The sequence below is a fragment of the Carcharodon carcharias genome, chromosome 17, assembly GCF_017639515.1.
Source record: "Carcharodon carcharias isolate sCarCar2 chromosome 17, sCarCar2.pri, whole genome shotgun sequence".
Lineage (NCBI taxonomy): Eukaryota > Metazoa > Chordata > Chondrichthyes > Lamniformes > Lamnidae > Carcharodon > Carcharodon carcharias.
Window position 1 is genome coordinate 83,354,396 of NC_054483.1, and position 23,696 is coordinate 83,378,091.

Consider the following 23,696-nt stretch of genomic DNA (forward strand, 5'->3'; position numbering starts at 1 on the left):
GGGACAAATTTTGCTTCTAATTTGTAAGCTCCAATTAAGTTCCTTGCCAGGTGTTAACACAGTTCCTTATTTTAAAGGAGATAGTCAACAAATAATTTACTGGTTTTGTTGAGCCCATTCCACTGCTTGCGTTGGAGGAGAAGGTGAATTATAGTATTCTGTGTTGCTTCTCAATTCAAATACTGAATTCTGAGTCCTTTTAACTTAACTAAGCATCAGAATTGGCACCAGTGAGTTTAGAACTTTTTCAATGTAACTGTACCTGTAGTTGAGGAAATTGCTCACCATATTGTGAAGGTAGGCTCACCAATAAGCTATGTCGTGTTAAAATGGCACAGTTCAATTTTGAATTGAAGTTGTCGAGTCACATCACAGTGCTTTATTTGTCTTGTCAACAGGCTTGCGTTAAGTAGGCATTTGCAATGATTGGAAATATAATTGTCAGAGTAGCCCAGGTTAGATAGCGTTCCTTTTCCTTATTACTTGTGATTTCTCATCCTACTATAACCCAAATGGTTGAACAGCTTGCTAGAGTTTGTTTCCTGGACTAAGAGATGAAGTAGCCATTTGGGTGGCACTGGTGGAGAAACAGGACACCTTCAGGACATAAGGAAATATAGGGGAAAAAAATCAGCTTTTTGTTATTTCAAAGTGAAAGTAAACAAGTTTGTGGATTTGTAGAACATATCTTAAATGAACACATTACTTGAGTTGAAGTGTGAAGAAAAACATCTTCCCTCTGATTATTATGTGGTTCATAATTAACTAGAGTTCTCACAATATGTTAGCTTTTGTGCGGATGCATGTCTGAGTATGAATCTAAATTGAATTTGGTGGCATAACAGCCCATGGCCCTTTTCTACCTTGGAAAACTTCAAAGTAATGTTGAGATACTACTTTGTTTGAAAAGTGGTGCCATGACTTTTTTTTGGAGAGTTTACTTTGCTGTACTACAAAAACACAGATTTCTTTGTAAGCATAAGGGTGTCTGGCATAGCAAGGATTAATGTGGGACTGGGAAACAGTACCACCCACAGTGTGATGTAAAGAGACACATAACCGACCCTTGTCTCAGGTCATGAACTGTACAGAGACCTGGGTAGAAGCAAGCATGGAGTTAGCTCAGCTTGTGCTATATCCTGTGCGCATGCACGTAGTTATATGTTACCAATAACCAGTTAATGGTGAGCCATTCAAGACTTGGAACCTTTTTGTGAGACCTACTCAACACACAAAATACAGCATTCTTCATTTTTAGATCTATCATTAACTGCTTTGAGAATGATAAAATTGAGCAATATGACAATCTGTGATATTGATGCACAGAATAAACCTGTTTTGTGGAATAGATGAGGATGGAAGAATCATTTCTGAGATCAGTTTTAAAATCAAGTTCAGACTGATGGATTAAGATCTGCTCTCTGATTAATGGTCCTTTGTTAAATGAGTTTTCTGATCTTAATTCAGTGTCTAGTGGGCTTAAGGCACAAAACTAACTATAATTGGGACTAAATTAGCAGTACCTCTTCAGACACCCCTGAGGAAGTGGAATTAGCAATATAAATGTTTCTTTGAACAGATGCTAGAGGCTTATACAGGTGATAGAATTTGCTCCAATCTGCTTACAAGGTCTGCAGCTTCTCTAAAGAAGGTGACGTTTCTAACACAACATCTGTTGTGGCATTAAAATAAAATATAACTGCTAGCACTTTTACAATTTCGCACTAAGTAGATGTTATTTCAACACTTGTTTCAGTCTTTCCACTTGTGTGTTGAACTTTGCTTTGATGTATTGAAGTAAGGACATGTTCAGAATCCTATTTTAACCTCTCAATTCCAAACGTCTCAAAATACTCATCGGTCCAGCAGGCAGTTTAAATGAAACTTTCCTTAGAAATCTAAAAAGAAACAGGGCTATCTACTGTCTCTGCTTTACTTCACAGTGAATATGTCTCTGTGCAGAAAGATCAATTTATTGGAGGTAAATTTAATTCTACTCAACCAACTGAAGGTTATTTTGTTTTAATTCATTTAAAACTCAGCAAAAGTAAATCATGTAATTGTTTTCCATGGATGGGTGTGGGGGAGAAACGTTTCACAAGTTAAATTGCATAGATTTTGTCTACAATAGATCATTGTGACTAAAACACATTACTCTTAACAGCCACATGAAGTACAGTTGTAAAATGAAAATGTAGCTGCATACAACAGCTTTTGTGCTGTCTAATCCTTTGGGATTGGATTGAGTTTCTGTTTAACATTAAGATAAAAGCAAAAAACTGCGGATGCTGGAAATCCAAAACAAAAATAAAAATACCTGAAAAAACTCAGCAGGTCTGGCAGCATCTGCGGAGAGGAACACAGTTAACGTTTCGAATCTGTATGACTCTTCAACAGAACTAACTAAAAATAGAAAAGAGGTGAAATATAAGCTGGTTTGGGAGGGTGGTGACAGGTAGAGCTGGATAGAGGGCCAGTGATAGGTGGAGATAGCCAAAAGATGTCATAGTCAAAAGGACAAAGAGGTGTTGAAGGTGGTGATATTATCTAAGAAATGTGCTAATTAAGGATAGAAAGCAGGACAAGCAAGGTACAGATAGCCCTAGTGGGGGTGGGATGAAGGGAAGTGATCAAAATAGGCTAAAAGGTGGAGATAAAACAATGGATGGAAATATATTTAAAAATAATGGAAATAGGTGGGAAAAGAAAAATCTAATATAAATTATTGGAAAAAAGGGGGGTATCGGAAAGGGGGTGGGGATGGAAGAGAGAGTTCATGATCTAAAATTGTTGAACTCAATATTCAGTCCGGAAGGCTTAAAGTGCCTAGTCGGAAGATGAGGTGCTGTTCCTCCAGTTTGCGTTGAACTTCACTGGACCAATGCAGCAGGCCAAGGATGGACATGTGGGCATGAGAGCAGGGTGGAGTGTTGAAATGGCAAGCGACAGGGAGGTCTGAGTCATGCTTGTGGACAGACCGAAGGTGTTCTGAAAAGCGGTCACCCAGTCTGCGTTTGATCTCTCCAATGTAGAGGAAACCGCATTGGGAGCAACAAATGCAGTAGACTAAATCGAGGGAAGTATAAGTGAAATGCTGCTTCACTTGAAAGGAGTGTTTGGGCCCTTGGATGGTGAGGAGAGGGGAAGTAAAGGGGCAGGTGTTGCACCTTCTGCAGTTGCATGCGAAGATGCCGTGGGAGGGGGTTGAGGTGTAGGGGCTGATGGAGGAGTGGACCAGGGTGTCGCGGACAGAATGATCCCTGCGGAATGCTGCCAGGGGGTGTGAAGGGAAGATGTGTTTGGTGGTGGCATCATGCTGGAGTTGGTGGAAATAGCGGAGGATGATCCTTTGAATGCGGAGTCTGGTGGGGTGATAAGTGAGGACAAGGGGGACCCTATCATGGTTCTGGGAGGGAGAGGAAGGTGTGAGGGCAGATGCGTGGGCGATGGGCTGGACACGGTTGAGGGCCCTGTCAACCACTGTGGGTGGAAAACCTCGGTTAAGGAAGAAGGAAGACATGTCAGAGGAACTGTGTTTGAAAGTGGCATCATCAGAACAGATGCGACGGACATTGTTGGTCAATGAAGAAGTTTTATATGTGTGGTTTGTTTACAGTGGATCTCCTGGGACTTCTGAAATGGCGGTCAAACACAAATTTGCTACAGCAGAACTTGAGACAGCTGATGAAGGTGGATGGAGAAGAGGTGGTTAAGGTAATTAGCTTCCTTTTGATATGAGGTCCAAATCTGTGCAAGTCTGAAAAAGAACTGTGAAAATAACTTAAGGTAACAGGAAACTATTTCAAATCGTGCTAAAACTATCAATTACACTTGTAGAAGGATTTTAATTAAGGTGTCAGACTTGATTCAGTGGTAACACTTCTACTGTTGATCAGAAAGTAGAGTCCCTCTCTGTATCCCTAAGCACATAATCCAGGCTGACACTTCAGTGCAGAGCTGAGGGTGTACTACACTGTTGGAAGTGCTGTTCTTCAGGTAAGACATTAAACTAAGGCCTCATCGACCTTATTTGGTGGACGTATAAGATTGTTTGTACTTTTGAAAGATGACCAGCAGATCGCTCCTGTTGTCCTGGTCAGTATTTGTTGTTCAACCAACATCATGAAAACAGATTATCATTGCTGCTTTTGGGAATTTGCCAAGTGTAAATTGGCTGACATGTTTTCTTACAACAATGTTACACTTCAAAAAGTACTTAATAGGCGGTAAAGTGTTTTCGCATGTCCTGAGGTCATGAAAGGCGTTATGGAAAATGTAAATACTTCTCTGTTGCTTTGCTTTACCTAATGACACACCTGAACCCCTAGATTAATGCACTGTCTTGATGAGTTAAAATTAATTGATTAAAAAACAAAATATTACTTTATTGTAAGATTTTTGGATTCACGACTACAGACACCTAAATAGGCAATTGGTTTATTAAGTTGTTTAAGGAACAACACTTTTGATATGATACATTAACTAATTAGACAGAAAAAAAGTATACGACTTGTAACAGCTTGTGATAACTACGTTCTGTTTGTCATCTGTAGAAGGCAGCTGCCCAACGAGCACTGTCACCTCACTAGCACCTCAGCCGCAATACCAGCAGTATGACTGTCATGAAAGTATAATAATTTTCATAATATTTTTCTGGTTTATGGTAAAGTTGGTTTATGGGGAGTTGTGTTTTTCTGTCTGTGTGTGACTTAATTACATTTTGTAGCCAAGCACACTGCAAGTTGAAGTTATCAGAAGAGGTAAGGTGTAGAATTGTCTTTGAAATGCTAAGTAGGTAAACATAGTTAGGGTCTTAGCATATAAGGTGTGACAGGAATTTGCATATTTAGATAGATGAAGGGAGGTTTGAATTTCAAAAAGTTTAATGAGAATATTGGCATCATGAAAAGATTTATATTATGAGAAAGGCAAAGTTCCAAAGACATATCGAAACAATGGAATTTACATATTAAAAAGAGAGAAACATATATAAAGGAGAATGAGACTATGGGCAGAATTTCCTGCCTGTTGGGCGGGTGGGTGGGGAACCAAACCCCACCGGAGAAGCGGGCCCCGCCGCCATTTTACGTGGGCGGGCCAATTAAGGCCCGCCCAGCGTGACGTCCGGCAGGAAGCACTGTGTGCTCTCTGTACGGGCAGGGGCATTTCCCCAAAATCGAGAGTGAATTCTTTCGCGCATGCGCACGAAAGAGCCCACTTCTCCCTGAGGCTTAATTACTGCCTCAGGGAGATCGCTGACGCTCTTAAAAATATTAAAAGTAGAGAAAAAAAATCCTTAACATGTCCCCCTCATGTTCACATGAGCTGGGTCATGTTTATAATTCACATAATAACTTTATTAAACTTTTTTAAACCTGGCATGAAACCTCATCCCGCCGGTGGATGAGGTTTCATGATTTTTCTGTTTGCTGCCAGGGCTCCTGGCCTGCCAGCCAACCTTAAGGTTGGACGGGCAGGTCCTTTAATTGTATAATTGATCCTGTCAATGACCTCAATTGCCATTGCCAGGCCGGCGGGCCCGCAGCTGATTTTGCGGGCCCTGCCCCCTGCTCGCCGACAGCAAAATTCTGCCCTATATGTCAGAAGGCATTGTGAGCTGTAACAGAAATATGTTAAATAGCCTTAATGAAGTCTTCAGTATTTGTGCATAAGCCTACTGCCTACAGAAACTGGAGTTTCACTGTCCAGGGTATTGTGTTAATTTGCCGGATCTGTTTAAAATCAGAAAATCTATTTGTGGATTGTTGCTTTAATGGGGGTGTAACCGGGAGTCAGATCAATTAAGGATTTTTTAATTAGGGAGTTACTATAATTGTAAATTGGAATTCTATGTATATGCTTGAAATCTTGTCTTTTGTTAATAAATATTTTAATTTAGTTTATTTTTAAAAAAACTCAAGTTTTGGTGGACTCATTACTTCCGAATTCGGTGCACACATTTCGAAATAACTATAAATTGCAAAACTGTTGTGATAGCGTGATTAAGTTTCCCTCGTGGATTTGACCTGCCTGGCATACATCATCTGCGGTGTCATAACAATGACACTAATCTACATATCCTTTTTTGGGGTGGTAGTTTACCCAGTGTCGATCATCTATCTAACTATTCTGACCAATGGATGAAGGACAGATACTCAAAACATCAGGGTGGTTACCACCACCACCACCACACACACATACACACATACCGCCCCCCCCTCCCCTTGCGTCACCCTGCCCGAGGTCTGTTTTTTTTAGCTTACACCTTGCTGAGGGTCATAATCTTGGTCTTTTCTAAACGCTTGGGAGATAAGGGGGTGCACAGGATGCCATCTAACAACTTGGGAACCTGAAAAAGACAGCCTGGACTAAGTGACCTTGATGTTTCTGAAAATTGTTCAAAGGTCAAAGTGTTTAGAAAGAGATGCAATTAGTGCTTCTTAGAAAATTCTATAAAATGCAGAAGATACCTGCTTAATAAAGACCCCGATTTCTTACATTATTGGAGATACTAGCTTTTTTATATAAAAAAAGACTGCTTACTCCCATAATTCACTGGCCTATCTTGCTGGAGGTGAGGTGGGAGAGACAAGAACTACCAATTTTGGGCAAATAGGGTCACGACAGGGATTTTCTTGGCAGGTGCCTGGAGATGGCTTGTGGGTGCTGGCCCTTGGCCTGCGAGGCTTCCTACACTTCCGTTTCCAGCCCTGCCACTGGAGCTGCATGTATCAGCAGGTAATTTTTGCAAAATTGAAAAGTCTTCAGAAGATGCCTAAGATGGCAGTCCCCTCACAATCCTTTTTCTGAAGCATCAGTGCCCACCTCTGCTGCTAGGGCTGCCATCCTTCCAAGGTTGCAGGATCTCTGGGCTGCAATCATTTATTGAATGGCAGATGTGGAGGTGTCCACTTAGGCCACCTCCCAGACGATCATGCAATTGCTTCACTGCTGATCACATAATTCTGCCCCTGGAATTTCAGTGGAATTACCTCTCTGAGTAAAGTCCACTCAATAAATGGTCTTTATAATTGTATGTATGTGTTTGTGGAGAAGAACTAATATGACTAAGTACTTACAATGGTGATTAATTTATGCTGCCTTATTGCTGAGATTCTCAACAAAGGGTGTGCTAAAGCCCAAATTATGATCCATTTATTGCAGTGCCTTCCCAAATTGAATTGAGGATAGTCTGAGTATACACTCATTTAGTATTGCCTTGATATGACTGTTTTAGGTTATGATCTCCATAGAGACCAATATCATTTGAAGAGAAATTTGAACATCCAGGTAACAGCTGAAAGAATGAGAGGTAAAGATTTCACGTTTTAAAACTTTTACTATAATAAATGACTAAAAAACATGTTTGCATAAACACTATTTTCGTAGCCAACTTATACTTTAAACTACCGAAAGGAGATTCCCCATTTAACTTTTAGTACAACCAAAAATTCTCTTGCTACAGTTATTCATTACACTGTTCCTTAAGTGGACACTTCATTTTCTAGGAACCAATTTAAAATTATTCCCAGATCCTAATGACTTGCTTCCTTTTTAGTTTCCCAGCTGGGTAACTGCTGATTCCAGAACTGACTTTCACTATAAGCATTACACTGTAGATTCTCTCCCTCTAGCCCAAACTAGGCAAATATTCCAGCCTCCTTTTAAATCATCACAACCTTGGTCTCTTCAATCTGAGCATAAGCTCCCACCCATGTTCTGCATGGTGAACAATAGAGTCAGCATTTTCTCTGCTTCAGTTCTAGGATTGACCGTTTCTGTCTCCTGCACCCTGCCTCTCGGATGGCTGCAGACCACACCAAACAAACTGCTGTCTGTGTGAGATAGTCATGGATTTGTAGGGAAGCCTGTAACCTGGTCTCAAAAATGGCTTCCTTTGCCCGTGGTAATGTGAAATGCATTAACCTTGTATTTAGGTAGAATTGCTAATTATCTATCTTTGATCCCAATTCCTCTTAATGTTAGAAATAAATGGACCATTTACAGCACAACGGTTTACCACCCAATATCTATAACACTTTCCTGGGACTTTGGGAGACTCAGGGTCTACTCATGGTATACTCAGAGACTGCTCCTATTGTATTAAAGTGTAAATATCTTGCATCTTCTTCTCAGTAAGACAATATGAGCTTTCCTTTGATCTCTAACAATCAAACCATCCTGGCTTACTGTCAGAACAGATCACATGACCCCTCCCTTTACCCTAAATTTAAAGCTTCAGTCCAAAAATATAAACCTCATAATTGTAACATAGGGTAGATGCATTCAGCCAAGAATGCAGACTAACGACAGCAACCCAGGGAACTATTTTTCCCTCATAAGAGGTGGCTCAATAGTTGTTGCAATCGCTGCGGTCGCCCTTGTTCTTGTACAAGGTCGCAATCTCTGTGTCATGCAAATCTTAGGGAACTGCCCTCTCCCTCTGGCAGAGGCAGAGAAGTTTGTGCAGATGCTGCAGGAGTGCTGGTTTCAGGTGCTGAGTTCAAGCTGTCTAGCATGTATAGCATCGTCACCTGGAGCTTTGCCAAGCTCCTCCAATGTTTTTTTAGTATCTAACTCTTCCATGACAAGTAAGACATTTATGTTGTCTAGAGCTTCCTCAGTGATGGTATTTTCAAATTAGAGTTCCACTCATCTCTCCATTTGCTTATTGGAATCTCTCATGTCTTTGTTTTTACTGGAGCTGTTTTCTATTGATGAATCTGGTGCCTTTTTGATCCCATCATAAAAGCCCCTAATGGTCCTTGTGTCAGAGAACATCTAGATATTCTGGCAGAATTGTAGCCAAACCGTCTATTGGGCTTCACTTTGAATAGCTCATTTGAGTGCATTCATTCTTCACGCCCAGTTCTCTCTCACAATTAATGAGTAGATTGCTTGACTATCCTGAATCTCAATACAGTTTCAGAAGCAGAAGATCTACAGTTGACATGATCTTCTCAGTCCAGCAGCTGCAAGAGAAATGCTGTGAACAGAGAAGGCCACAATATTGCCTTCGTCTATTTAAGCTGATGAAGAAAATTGACTGCTGCCGAAGCTGCTCCTTGTAATCATCTCATTCCATGACAAACTGAGGGGTAAGATCAGCAATGACGGGCAACTTTGGAACCCTTAACGATCCGCATTGGGGTCCAACAAGGTTGTGTTGTGGCACCAACACTCCTTGGCATATTCTTCTCTCTGCTCCTGTCATACCTTTTAGTTCATCTGCAGAGGGACAGAATCGACAGAAAGCTGTTCGGCCTTGGCTGCTTGAGATTCACGACAAAAGCGTGCCATGTCCTCATCGAGGAACAGCATCAGCAGGAAATGAATAGAGTCTCTTATGCCTGTAAAGAGTTTGATTAGACTATCAGAATCAGGAAGAGGAAAGTCATGGTTGAGGTGGTTGATAGCTTCACATATCTGGACACTTTTGCTCCTGAGGAGAGTGCGAGAGGAGGACTCTGGGACAGATAGTCAGCAACATCTAGAGGAGAGTGTGAGAGGAGGACCCCGAGCCAGGCAGTCAGCAACACCTAGTTCTCAACATCACAGGAGAAACATAAGTTCATTGGTTGGTGAGAAACTGCTGTTAGGGAGTGCCATCAAGTATCTGAGAATTAGAAAAGCACATTATTTTTTAAAAGAAGGGGCTACTTACATTTAAGGAAGAAACACAAGCAATAGGGAAATAAAGTGAAATTGAGGCCAGGTAAAATAAATTGCATAAGTAAACCAAAGTAAAATAAAGTTAACGCTAGGGAAATAAATTGAAGCCATGGCAGGAGAGCTTGGTTGTGTGGAATGTGGGTCTTGTAATATGTGGGAAGTTGTGGACATTACCAGTGTCTGAGATGACCACGTGCAGGAAGTGTCACCAGCTACGCAACTTTGAGCTCCCAGTTCGACCTGCAAGTATAGAAAGAGGAGAATTGAACGAATAAACGCATGGCTGGAAAGCTAGTGTAGAAAGGAGGGCATCGGTTTCTGAGGCATTGGGACCTGGACAAGCAAGGCGGTCTACACCTGAACAGAACTTGGACAATTATCCCGGCAGGGAGATTTGCTAGTGCTGTTGCGAGGTGATTTAAGCTAGATTGGCAAGGGGGGTGGAACCTGAAGGCAAATTCAGAGCAGGAACAGGAGATGGAGAAATAGTGATTGACTCTGAAAGACAGAAGCAGCACAGGTTAAAAAGTGTATAGCACAGGAATTTGGTAGTGTTAAAAGGTATATATGTAAATGCAAGGACCATAGTAAATAAAGCCGATGAGCTGAGGGCACAGCTTGACACATGGCAGCATAATATAGTTGCTATAATGGAAACTTGGCTTAAGGAGGAGCAAAAATGGCAGCTCAACATCCCTGGATATAGAGTTTTCAGGCAGGATAGGGAGGGGGAATAAAAAGGTGGGGGTGTAGCATTATTAGTTAAAGAATCAATTACAGCTGTGAGGAGGGATGATACAGCAAATGAAGCATCAAATGAGGCCATATTGGTTGACCTCAGAAATAAAAAGGGGCATCCACATTGCTAAGAGAGTACTATAGACCCACAAATAGTAGAAGAGAATTAGAAGAGCAAATATGTAGACAGATTTCTGAATGCATAAACAATAGGGCAGTAATCATTGGGGACTTTAACCACCCTATTATCAGTTGGGGTATGAAGACTGTGAAGGGCACAGAGGGTGCAAAATCTTTGAACTGCATTCAAGAGAACTTTTTTAGTCAGCACCTAACAAGCCCAATGAGAGGGGGCACAATTCTAGATTTAGTCTCAGGACATGAAGCTGGACAAGTGGATGAATTAGCAGTGGGCGACCAATTTGGAGATAGTGACCGTAATATATTTAGATTTAGCATCATTCTGGAAAAGGACTAAGATAGAACAGGAGTAAAAGTTCTAAATTGGGGGAAGACAAATTTTTACAAATCTTGAGAGGCGAGCTGGCGAGAATGGACTGGATACAGCTTTCAAATCAGTGAGATTCTATGGACACAATGTAGACATGTCCCCACAAAGAAAAAGGGTGGTACTGCCAAACCTAGAGCTCCTTAGTTATCCAGAAGCATACAGGCCAAAATAAAGTAAAAATAGAAAGCTTATGACAGTCACAAATGACTTAATACTATAGGAAGCCTAGAGGGGTATCGAAAGTACAGGGGTGAAGTAAAATGGAAATGGGAAAGCAAAGAAAAGATACAAACAAATATTGGCAGGTAAAATCAAAGAAAATCCTGAGATGTTTTACTAATATGTTAAGAGCAAGAGAATAACTAAGGAAAAGGTAGAGCCTATCAGAGATATATATCAGAGTAACTTGTGGGTTGATGCAGGAGATGTGGGCAGGGATCTCATTGAGTACTTTATCTCTGCCTTTGCTAAGGAGAGGGAGCTTCAGACATTCTAGTTAAAGAGGAGCAGTGTGAATTATTAGATGCAATAAACTTAGTGACAGAGGAAGTACTGGAGGAACTGGCATCTTTGAAGGTGGATAAATCACCAGGACCAGGTCGATTGTATCCCAGGCTGTTGAAGGAAGCCAGGGAGGAAATAGCGGATTCTCTGAGGATCATTTTCCAATCCTCATTAGATACATGCAAGGTCTCAGAGGATTGGAGGCCTGCAAATGTTGTACCTTTATTTAAATGCGTGTGAGGGATAGGCCACAAGATTATAGGCCAATCAGCCTGACTTTGGTGGTGGCCAAATTATTGGAAACAATTCTGAGACACAGGATAAACTGTCACTTAGAAAGACACAGATTGATCAGGGATAGTCAGCACGGTTTTGTTAGGGGAAGATGTTACCGTACTAACTTAATAGAATTTTTTGAGGAAGTAATCAGGAGGATTGAAGGTAGTGCAGTGGATGTTGTCTGCATGGATTTCAGTAAGGCATTTGATAAGGTCCCACATAGCAGACTTGTCAAGAAAGTGAGATCTCATATATACAAGGGGAGGTGGCAGGTTGGATCCAAAATTGGCTCAGTGACAGGAAACAAAGGATAATGGTTGATGGATGTTTTTGTGATTGGAAAACAGTTTCCAGTGGTATTCGACAGGGCTCCGTGTTGGGGCCCTTGCTGTTTGTTGTATATATTAATGATTTAGACTTAAATGTGGGAGGCATGATTGGGAAATTTGGAGATGACACAAAAATTGGCCATGTGGTTGATAATGAAGAGGATAGCTGTCATCTCCAGAATGATATCAATGGTTTGGTCAAGTGGTCAGAGAAGTGGCAAATAGAATTCATTCCAGAAAACTGTGAGGTAATGCATCTGGGGAGGGCAAACAAAACAAGGAAATACTCAATAAACGGGGAGTTATTGAGAGGAGCTGAGGAAATTAGAGATCTTGGTGTGCATGTCCACAGCCCCTTGAAGGTGGCAGGACAGGTGGACAAGATGGTTATGAAAGCATATGGAATGCTTTTCTTTATTGAGCAAGGTATTGAATACAAAAGCAGGAACGTAATGATGGAACTGTATAAATTTTGTGTACAGCTCTGGTCACCACATTACAGGAAGGACATAATTGCTTTGGAGAAAGTGCAGAGATTTACAAAAATGTTGCCAGGGCTTGAATATTGCAGCTATGAGGAGAGATTGGGTAGGCTAAGATTGTTTTCCTTAGAACAGAGGAGGCTAAGGGGTGACCTAATTGAGGTGATCAAAATTATGAGGCCCTAGATAGGGTAGACGGGAAAGACTTGTTTCCCCTAACTGTGGGGTCAATTACTAGGCGACATAGATTTAAGGTGATTGGTAGAAGGATTAGAGGGGACATGAGGAAAAACGTTTTCACCTAGAGGATGGTGGGCATCTGGAATTCACGGCCTAAGTTGGTGGTTGAGGCAGAAACATTCAGCTCATTTAAAAGGTATCTGGATCTGCACCTGAAGTGCTGTAACCTGCAAGGCTATGGACCAGATGCTGGAAAGGGATTAAAATGAGCAGGTACTTTATTTTTTCTCTTTTTGACCGGTGGAGACACGATGGGCTGACCGGCTTCTTTCTGTGCCATAACTTTGCTATGGTTCTGTGGTTACATCTTTTGTTTGTTTTTTTCTTGCCCCATCACCATTCCCTTTGGTCCCGTATGACAAATTCTTATCTCATTCAATCTCTCCTGTCTTCCAGCCTACTGGAGGCCTTCCTTTTGTCCTTTTTCCTATCACTGCTTGCTCAAAACCTATTTACATTGCTACCTTTTTCCCAGTTCTGATGAGAGAGTATCAACCTGAAACGTTAACTCTGTTTCTTTCTTCACAGTTGCTGCCATACCTGCTGAATATTTCCAGCATTTTCTGTTTTTATTTTAAACCCTTCCCTATGTAGTTATTAGGACCATGATCCGTATGAAGCATAATAAATGAAAAAAGATGGTTTACCTATTTTTAGGGATGATTATGGCCTTTTCTCAAAGGGATATTTGTTTGGGATGCATCCAATTATCTATCACACAGATTTATCTCTAAGTTATAAATGTCCCGACATTTTAGCATTGAAGGCTTCTTCTCTGCTCTCTGGTCCTTAATAGACGCCTAATACAAAATTAGGAAGGTTATGCCTCAGCTGTACTGGGCACTAGTGAGACCACGTTTAGAATGCTGTGTACAGTATTGGTCATCTTATTTAAGGAAGGATGTGAATGCATTGGAAGCAGTTCAAAGAAAGTTTACCAGATTAATACCTGGAATGGGTGGGTTGTCTTATGAGGAAAAGTTGGACAGACTAGGCTTGTAAACACGAGTTTAGAAGAGTAAGGGGTGACTTGATTGAAACATATAAGATCCTGAGGGTTCTTGACAGGGTAGATGTGGAGAGGATGTTTCCTCTTGAGAGAATCTATAACTAAGGGTCATTGTTTAAAAATAAGGGGTCGCCCATTTAAGACAGAGATGAGGTGAATTTTTTTCACTCAGAGCATCGTGGAACTTTCTTTCTGAAAAGGTGGCAGAGGCAGAGTCAGGTCAGCCAAGATCTTATTAAGTGATGGAGCAGGCTTGAGGGGCTGAATGGCGTACTCCTGCTCCTTGTTTGAAAGTAATGTGTAGAGGAAAACTATATCTCTTGTATTAATGCTTTTACAGATTTATTTCAATACAGGCAATACTTAGTGTATTTTAGAAATTAACATGGGCATCTTCATATACTGCATCATTTTGCTTGTCTTTTATGATGGTTTCGATTATACTGTTTGCTACTAATTTTTCTGATTTCTTATTTCAGTTGGTATTCTTTCTGATGTAAGGCCTGGATGCCAATCTCCTTCTTTACATGTTTTTCTGTGCCTCTAATTCATCATAAAATAAATGAGATTTGCATGCTATACTTGGAAAATTTTGCCTCTCTTCAGAAAACCACACATTCAAAATTGGTATGATATAACAAGATGACCATTTTCTTTTTAAAGGGACATGCTTGTATAATTCTCTCATTGCATTTCTTATGCTTGTTTTATTTGGAGTGTTTGAGCAATAACGACTGTTGCACTTATATGTCAGTAATGTTCATGTACCAACTTATGCAAAGACAATAATGTTGCCTTCAGAGCAAGGAAGTACTTTTCTATGAAATTTTCTTCTAGTTTTCAATTTTGCCTGTTAGATCTGTTGCTCACCAGAAAGGTCTATCACTCATTGATAGTGGAGTTATTTTGCTTTGTGTCCAATCTGGCAAAGCATGCTTGTACTAACTGAAACAATGGTAAATTGATCAGTTGATTAGCTGTCATATAAATGAAATAAAGATGAGAGCATTTGCAATTGAGAAATTACACATCTCAAATGAAAAATCTGCTTGTTCTGTCCCATTTCTAACTTTTAAGTTGCTACTAATTTTTCTGATTTCTTATTTCATTTGATATTTTTTCTGATGTAAGGCCTGCATGCCAATCTCCCTCTTTACGTGCTTCTGTAAGCTATTTTCTTCTGTTACCTATTCATGTATACTATTACATGTGTTAAAATTCCTGATATATCTTGAATATTCTCAGCAATGTTTTTGAACTACCTGTCATTTCTTCTATAGCACTTTTTTCCTATAACTATCCTACCTATAGTATGGTGCCCTGAATTGGATGCACTATAAAGCACTGGTCAGGCCTCAGGTGGAGCAGAAGTTCAGCATAACATCCTTGCTTTTGTATCCTATCCCTCTGTTTATAATTAAAAAAACAGGATACCATATGCTTTTTTAAGAACCTTATCAACTTGCCCTGCCACCTTTAAAGGTTTGTGCCTGTGTTCTCTCTGTTCCTGCTTACTCTTTGAAATTATATCATTCAGTTTATATTGCTCCTCCTCAACCTTCCTTACAAAATCCGTCACTTCACACTTCTCTACATTAATTTTCAGTTGCTGTTTCAGATTTCCAGTTTTTGTTGTTTTTCTTTTTCTGGATATTCATAGTATCTGCTTTGCATTTCTTCAGCTATATAACTTTCAGAAGCGTTGGACCTGCTCCAAAGCCATCACAAGTGTGCATCATAATTCAGTTGAATGTCCATACTGACAAAATGTTTGAACATGATCCATCCATAGCAAAGCTTGAGCCCTGGCCTTCTAAGAAGGAATTTTTGAGTTCCAGGTCAGGTGCTTTCAGGAGAGATTGCTAAAAACAAATTGTACCAGTTGATCAGTGTGCTCCATTTATTCATATGATTAGGAAGGGTTGTTATAACTCAAGCTTTTCGCAACACTTTAGTCTTGATCATGATGATTAGAACTCGATTTCCCCTGACTTGAAACCTGCACCATTAATGTGCATGAGTTAATATGCCCAGATTTAATAGTTAACCTCTTAAATGTTGGGTCTGGTTAGCTGGTGAATAGCGTACAATGCACATTATGTTTTCCTGCCCCTCTCAAAAAGTGAAAAATACCATGTCATCAGACTGGTACATCTGGACTAAAACATTACATTTATTTAGAATTTAATAAACAACAGTCAGTAAAGAAAATAGTTATTGAATAAAAATTAATGACATTTAAGTTGTTCATAGGAAATTAAAATATTATTTTTAGAATGCACTTCTCTGGCCAAATGGTTTGAATCTGGGGTAGTAGAGCAAGGGGGAGCCTGAGGGAATATTTTCATATTTGTGCATTTCTTGTCCAACTTCTCACTGTCATGATTCTTTTTCATGCCATTGTGTCAATATTTAAAACAATCTTTGTAAACATATATATGGAAATATTTGCCTATAATGGTTTTGTTGCAGAATCAGGCCAGTAAGTGATGCAATTGAGTAAATTTCTGATTTTCCAAATCCATTTGCCACCTTGTGTACATATGAACAAAAAAATGTAATAAGCCACTGACTGGGCAACACTACGGGCACTTTACATTACGTTTTCTGTCACGATTATAGTTTCATTTAGTTTATTAAGTCTTCACTCCTTCAGTTTGGGCTCCAATGCAGGTGCCAATATTGCCTCAGACTTCCCAGCTTAATCTTTCAGATAGGTGGTGATGTGGCATCATACACAGTACAGCTTCTAAAATTAGACCTGTGGGCTACTGCCTCCTATTCAGGATACGATGAGAAAGAAAAGAGAGGCTTTCAGCAAGTACAAGGGAAGTAAATCAGTGGAGAAATTAGTGGAGTACAGAAAGTGCAGGGTGGATCTTAAGAAAGCAATTAGAAGAGCAAAGAGGGGATATGAGAAAGCTCTGGCTGGTAAAAGTAAGGAAGATCCCAAGATATTCTATAAACATATCAATGGGAAGAGGATAACCAGGGAAAGAGTAAGGCCCATTCGGGACCAAGGTGGCAATCTATGGGTGGAGCCAGAGGACATCGGTAGAGTGTTGAATGAAAACTTCACATCTGTCTTCACCCAAGAGAATGAGGATGAAGGTATTGAACTTGGGGAGAGAAACTGCGAGGTTCTTGAGCAAATTGCTATAGGGAGTGACAAGGAGTTGGAGGTGTTGACAGGCTTAAAAGTGGATAAATTTCCAGGTCCGGATGATTTGTGTCCCAGACTGCTGAGGGAGGCAAGGAAGGAGATCGCAGGGGCTCTGACCCAAATTTTTAATTCCTCTCTGGCCACGGGAGAGGTGCCAGAGGACTGGAGAACAGCTAATGTGGTTCCGCTATTTAAGACGGGTTGTAGAGATAAGCCAGGGAAATACAGGCCAGTGAGTCTCACGCCAGTAGTAGGGAAACTATTGGAGAAAATTCTGAAGGAGAGAATCTATTTCCACTTGGAGAGGCAAGGTTTGATCAGGGATAGTCAGCATGGCTTTGTCAGAGGGAGGTCATGCCTAACAAATTTGATTGAATTTTTTGAGGAGGTGACCAGGTGTGTAGATGAGGGTAGTGTAGTTGATGTAGTTTATATGGATTTCATCAAAGCCTTCGACAAGGTCCCACATGGGAGACTTATAAAGAAGGCAAATGCACATGGGAAACAGGGTAATTTGATAAGATGAATTCAAAATTGGCTTAGTTGTAGGAGACAGAGGGTGATGACAGAAGGCTGCTTTAGTGACTGGAAGCCAGTGTCCACTGGCATACCACAGGGATCTGTGCTGGGTCCCCTATTATTTGTCATTTATATAAACAACATAGATGACTATATGGGGGGTAGGATTAGTAAGTTTGCGGATGGCACAAAGGTTGCCGGGTGGTTAACAGTGAGGTTGAGTGTCTTGGGCTACAGGAAGATATAGACAGGATGGTCAAATGGGCAGATAAGTGGCAGATGGAATTTATCTCTGAAAAGCATGAGGTGGCACACTTTGGAAGGAGTAATTTGACAAGGAAGTATTCAATGAACGGCATGACACTAGGAAGTTCTGAAGAACAAAGGGACCTTGGCGTGTGTGTCCATAGATCTCTGAAGGTGGAGGGGCGTGTTAGTGGGGTGGTAAAAAAGGCATATGGGACACTTACCTTTATCAATTGAGGCATAGATTACAAAAGTAGGGGGGTCATGTTGGAGTTGTATAGAATCTTGGTGAGGCTACAGCTGGAGTACTGTGTGCAGCTCTGGTCGCCACATTATAGGAAGGATGTGATTGCACTGGAGGGGGTGCAGAGGAAATTCACCAGGATGTTGCCTGGGATGAAACATTTAAGTTATGAAGAGAGGTTGGGTAGACTTGGGTTGTTTTCATTGGAGCAGAGAGGACTGAGGGGCGACCTGATCGAGGTGTATAAGATTATGAGGGGCATGGACAGGGTGGATAGAGAGCAGCTGTTCCCCTTAGTTGAAGGGTCAGTCACGAGGGGACATAAGTTTAAGGTGAGGGGCAGGAGGTTTAGGGGGGATGTGAGGAAAAATATTTTTACCCAGAGGGTGGTGATGGTCTGGAATGCGCTGCCTGGGAGGGTGGTGGAGGCGGGTTGCCTCACATCCTTTAAAAAGTACCTGGATGAGCACTTGGCAGGTCATAACATTCAAGGCTATGGGCCAAGTGCTGGTAAATGGGATTAGGTAGGTAGGTAGCTCAGGTGTTTCTCATGTGTCGGTGCAGACTTGATGGGCTGAAGGGCCCCTTCTGCACTGTGTGAAATATTTAAAGAACTAGAAGCTGGATGATGGTAATGGTAATGGTGAGAGCTGGAACTTTTCCCATGATAAGAACAGGGTCCCCAATTGTGTTTGCTTATTAAATAATAGAGGCTTGCTCAAAATTTTCGGGGTTTCTCTATTTATCCCAGCAATATCTATTTTAAGTAATTGTAGTTTCCATAGCCTGCTGTCCCTAGTTGGTCCTGCCCCACACCAAGGACTAAGCATTTCCCCCTGCAGAGCGGAACTACCACTAGCATAGTCATGATGGTCCAAATAGCAATTCCTGTGTTGAAATTTCTGTGACTTCAGAAGTGCAATGAAGAAAGATGTAGAGTATCAGATTTTTTTTTTCGGGTAAATGATGTTCCACCAAAAGCTTTTGAGTTCTTTGTCACAAGGTATTTTATGAACATTGGAAAGAAAAAAATGAACAATAAGCACTTGATATTGTATTAGTTTACAGATGTTCAAACCTAAGTTTTGTTTTTCTTTCAGTTTTTGCAAGATACACTTGATGCACTTTTTAACATCATGATGGAGAATTCTGACAGTGACACTTTTGACACATTAGTTTTTGATTCTTTGGTAAGTTTCATTTTTTCAGCTATTGTTATTTTCTTTTGATTCTAATCCTGTTCAGTATATCAGAATTTTTGATAGTGATATTGACTTGCGTTTTAATCATTAACCTTTGAATAATATCCTTAGTGATTGATAAAGATATACTTGGCTGTAATTTCACATAATTTGACTGTTCTTTTTCTCCTTTCTATTGTCTAGTAGATACTAATATTATGCATGATATTGAGCACTGAGTTATTTTGGCTTACTATTTTTGAGTGCTAAATGGATTATGTTTTCATTATTTCCTAAACAGTTTATAAATATTGACATTTTTTGAATGGAACCTATCTCATCCCCACTTTAATGGTATTTTTGAGAATACAGTATAGAGTTTAAATTTGATTCTCCTGCTTGTACTAGTCATGAGCAAGTGGAGGATTTTAGAACAAGCAAGGTGCATCACAGAGAAGATTTGTAAATGTTTAATTTTAATTAAGACGGCAAAACATAACCTGTCTTTGATCAGTTTACAGGTTGTTGTGTGGGGTGTTTTCAAAGAATAATTTCTCTATTGCAGTTTACATTTTTATTATATTTTCTATAAGCTTTATTATAACTTTATTCTAAAATTACGTGAATTACTCACTCAGCCTTCTTTTAAAAGACAATCAATAAACTTGAGCTGGAAAAAAATTGAAATTTGTCCACTAGCTTACCTTAAATCAGTTTTGAATAATAGCCCAATTGGTACTGCTGGAAGCTGAAGACTGAGGTGGCTATTTGGCCTGTCATATCTGTGCTGGCTCCATGAAAGAACAATTTATCTAATGCCACTCAGTCACCTTCTCCCTGTAGCCCTGCCCATTCTCCCTGATGCATTATGGTAAATTGTGCATATTATACATGCTTGGACAGTAGGATGTGCTTTCAGTTAGCAGAATTCTAAGGTTTTTGACAAAAAAAATTATTCATTGAGGGGAAGAAAAGCATTTTGAATGCATTAATTCTTTCACCTGATTTGTGTGGTATATTCTCCTGATTGACCATTCACGAATGGTTGTTTTCCGAAGTTTTTAGTAGTTTCTTGGTGGTTTCCCTAACTCTTCAGTTACGATGTCTTTCTATTTTACTTTGGTGAAGAAAATGTTGCAGCTGGAGAAAGAAGGAATGAGTTTTGTAATATGCTTAGAGATTTCAGAAACAGGAATGGCTTGTAGGGTTAAAAAAAAGTAGCAAAAAAGGTCAGGTCACGTCTGGGAGTTGGCTGAGAGGATCGGGGAGCAGAAACTTCTAATAGAGCCAAAAAAAACTTTGATGTAGAAAAAAAAATGTTAGCACTATATTCAGAAGTTGGTATTCCCTTCCTAATCCCTCTTATTTGCTCTCTACCTCTCTTTCCTGCTTTCAGATGTTCCTAAAGCCTACCTCTTTGATAAAGCTTTTGATCCCCTGTCTTAATATCTCCTTTTGTGGCTTTGTGTCGAATTTTATTTGTAAGACTCGTGTAAGGTGCCTTGTTACGTTTTACCAGTTAAAGGTGCTGTATGAATGCAAGTTCTTGTCATATATGGCTATTTACTGTAGGTTTTATTTGTTTTGCATTTACCTTAAGCAGAATTATTTGTCAATCTTTAGTAGCAAAATAATATTGAAAATTTGGCAAAATTAGTTTAAGATCAATTATATTATCATGTTACAGGCTCAGTGAATGAGTGCTGCTTGTTTCAACTCTTTTTCTTTTATTTCCCCCCCGTCAACGCAGGTATTTATTATTGGACTGATTGCTGATAGAAAATTCCAACATTTCAATCCTGTTCTTGAAACCTATATCAAAAAACACTTTAGCGCAACCTTGGCTTACACGTAAGTGTTTCAAGTGACCTATTCTTAAAACCTGTATGAAGTTTAACATGTTCTGATTAGTTGTCCTTTTATACCAAGAGTTAGTGTTTGTATCAAAGTATATGTAAAATGTGGAAAATATTCAGCAGGACTGGCAGCACCTGTGGAGAGCTAAATAGAGTTATGCTTTCGAGTTGAAATGAAGAAGGGTCATATTCAACTCAAAATGGTAACTTTCTTTCTCCACAGAAACTGCCAGACCTGCTGAGTATTTCCAGTACTTAGTATTTTTATTTCAGATTTTCAGCATCCACAGTATTTTGCTTATAAGGGTTATCCATAATATATGCATGTCCTCTGTTTCATGCTCAACAAAATGGTTTGTTGATTCACTTGAAGCTGTTCTGCTGATCATGGAATGCCTGGAGCGCCCCAGCTCAATTTGTGCCAATGCAAAGCATCTTAATGTCAAGCTTTCATCTGTTGTGGCTGGCTGTGTTGGACAGGACCATACTCACTGAAGGGGTTCTGAAAATTAGATGAGTAGTCGTTCCGTCTGTGATTCCCCAGCATTGGAAAATTATTAGTGTTGAAGTCTCTCTTACAAAAGCACCCATTATGTAAAAGGCAAATTTGAGCATTGGTGAAAAAAGACATTTTGTCAAAGCTTTTTGTCTTGCCCTCATCAGGACAATCGCGAGAATACCAATGTCAGGGGGAGCAACAACTTCATACTCTGAAAAGGAGTGCTGATTGGTTGGCAAGTGGAATCTGATTGATAGAGGCGTTGCCATGGTATATGCACCAGTTAATGCTGACTGACAATTAACTGCCAGCATTGTTTAAGATTTAAACCAGGCACTTTGACTCTGGTCAAGGCATTGCCCTGAGGAATGAACCAGCGAATGTTATCACATTTTGTTTAGCTGAAACAGGCGCAATGTGTGTCCATGTTTTTTATGTCTGCAAAGGGCATGACCCTGTGTATTAATATATGTAGCTTCCAGTACACGCAAATGTGCCACACTGCGAGTCTTACTTAAATTGGTTGTCAGCTTAATTTTTAACACACTGAGGACTATTTAACAAGTATTGTCCAATCGCAGAACCACATCTTATGTTTGACATTGTTTTGTGTTTTGCAAACATGGGCTGGTTGGGCAGAAAGGCTGTTTGATACGATCCGCCAATCTTCAGGATGTGTGGTCTACATACCTAGCATTACACTGGCACTGATATATTCATATACCACATTACTCATTTGTGTGATAGGCAGAACATCTTTTTGGCTTGATGGCAGCGTCCTGTTAGTAGGGAAACCATGCGTGTTGTTACTGCATAGCAGCAACATGAAACAGCTAGCTTCACCTGTTGCTCAAATTTTTGAGATACCTCGCCCTTCCAGGGTAATCTGAGGTAGACTGGGCATTTTTCGAGACCAAAAGTGACAGCCTTAGGCATATTCATTAGTTTGCATGATATAAAGTGTGAAATGACCTGATTAGAGTAGTCATTATCCCTCAGGATGTCTTTGATGCACCCTGTTTCAGCATCAAGCTTGCATGGTGAGCAAATGGCTTGAGCCTATTTACGAGGTTCCCAATAAGGCCAACTTTATAGCATGTGGAACTATAAGAACCCCAACGCATGCATTGACCAGTGAAGGTAGACTTGCGATAGACCGTGGTAGAGAACCCTCTGGAAGATTTCTCAACTAGTATGTCAAAGGAAAGGGAGTTCATTTGATTGCTCCACTTCAAAGTTGAATTTGAGTGCAGGATGGAGCCCATTAAGACATGCAAGGAAACGATTACATGCTGCTACGGATTTAAATATAGCAAAGGCTTCATCCACGTATCGGAAATATGCAAAGGGGTCAGAGGTTAGGTGTCATTCCATTGAAGACACGTTTCTCATGGAACCCAACAAAGATGTTTACGAGAGCTGGGCCTAGAGGGGATCCCATGGCAACATTGTCTATTTGGACATACATGGTGTCATTAAAGCTAAACTCAACAGTGCGAGCTGTTGAGTTCCTTAGCTCAATAAATATGATTCACGCAATGGTAGTGGGTTTAGATTGTCCTGATATAGTTCTGCAGCGCAAATATCTATGACTTTGTTAAGTAGAACATTGGTGAATAGGCTAGCAATGTCAAATGAGCACATGGACACAGCATTGCGATCGATATGCAAGTCCTGTATGATCTTTGCAAATGTGAAGGAATTCTTCACTGTGTATCTGGAGAATTTGTTCAAAACTGGTTGTAACAATTCACCCACCCATTTGATCAGTTCAGGCTGTGCAGAACCCATCATAGGCAAGATATGGGGGAAAAGGGACATCACTTTTGTGTGGCTTGATCAGCCCTTACCTACATGGACGCAGCGAGCAGTAAGAGTGAACCCTGTCATATATCATGCGGCAGCTCATCGCTCTTACACAAGTCCAACAAGTGTTTTTTTAGCTCATTGCCTCAAATACTCCAAATGGTAGCAAGTTCCCTTCTCTGGGCAAAGATGTTCCTCCTCAATTCCCTATTGATTTATTTGTGACTATCTTATATTTATGGCCCTTAATTCTGCCTACATGTGAAAACATCTTCTTTACGTCTTCCCTCTTAAATACTTTTATATCTTAAAGGTCTCTATCAGGTGTCCCCTCAGTTTATCTTTTAGAGAGAAAAAAAGCCCTAACCCTGTTCATCTTTCTTTGACCAGTATAACCTCACAGTTCTGGTATCATTCT

At 40.2% G+C, this 23,696-nt stretch overlaps 1 protein-coding gene across 1 annotated transcript in view; it reads left to right on the forward strand.

Annotated features, from left to right (window-relative positions):
* dock1 (dedicator of cytokinesis 1) overlaps positions 1-23,696 on the forward strand; it is a 693,250-nt gene that overhangs the window by 170,136 nt on the left and 499,418 nt on the right. The window contains exons 19-21 of the mRNA XM_041210280.1: positions 3,617-3,714; positions 19,037-19,126; positions 20,868-20,968. Coding sequence (XP_041066214.1) covers positions 3,617-3,714; positions 19,037-19,126; positions 20,868-20,968 — 289 coding nt within the window. The remainder of the gene's footprint in view (positions 1-3,616; positions 3,715-19,036; positions 19,127-20,867; positions 20,969-23,696) is intronic.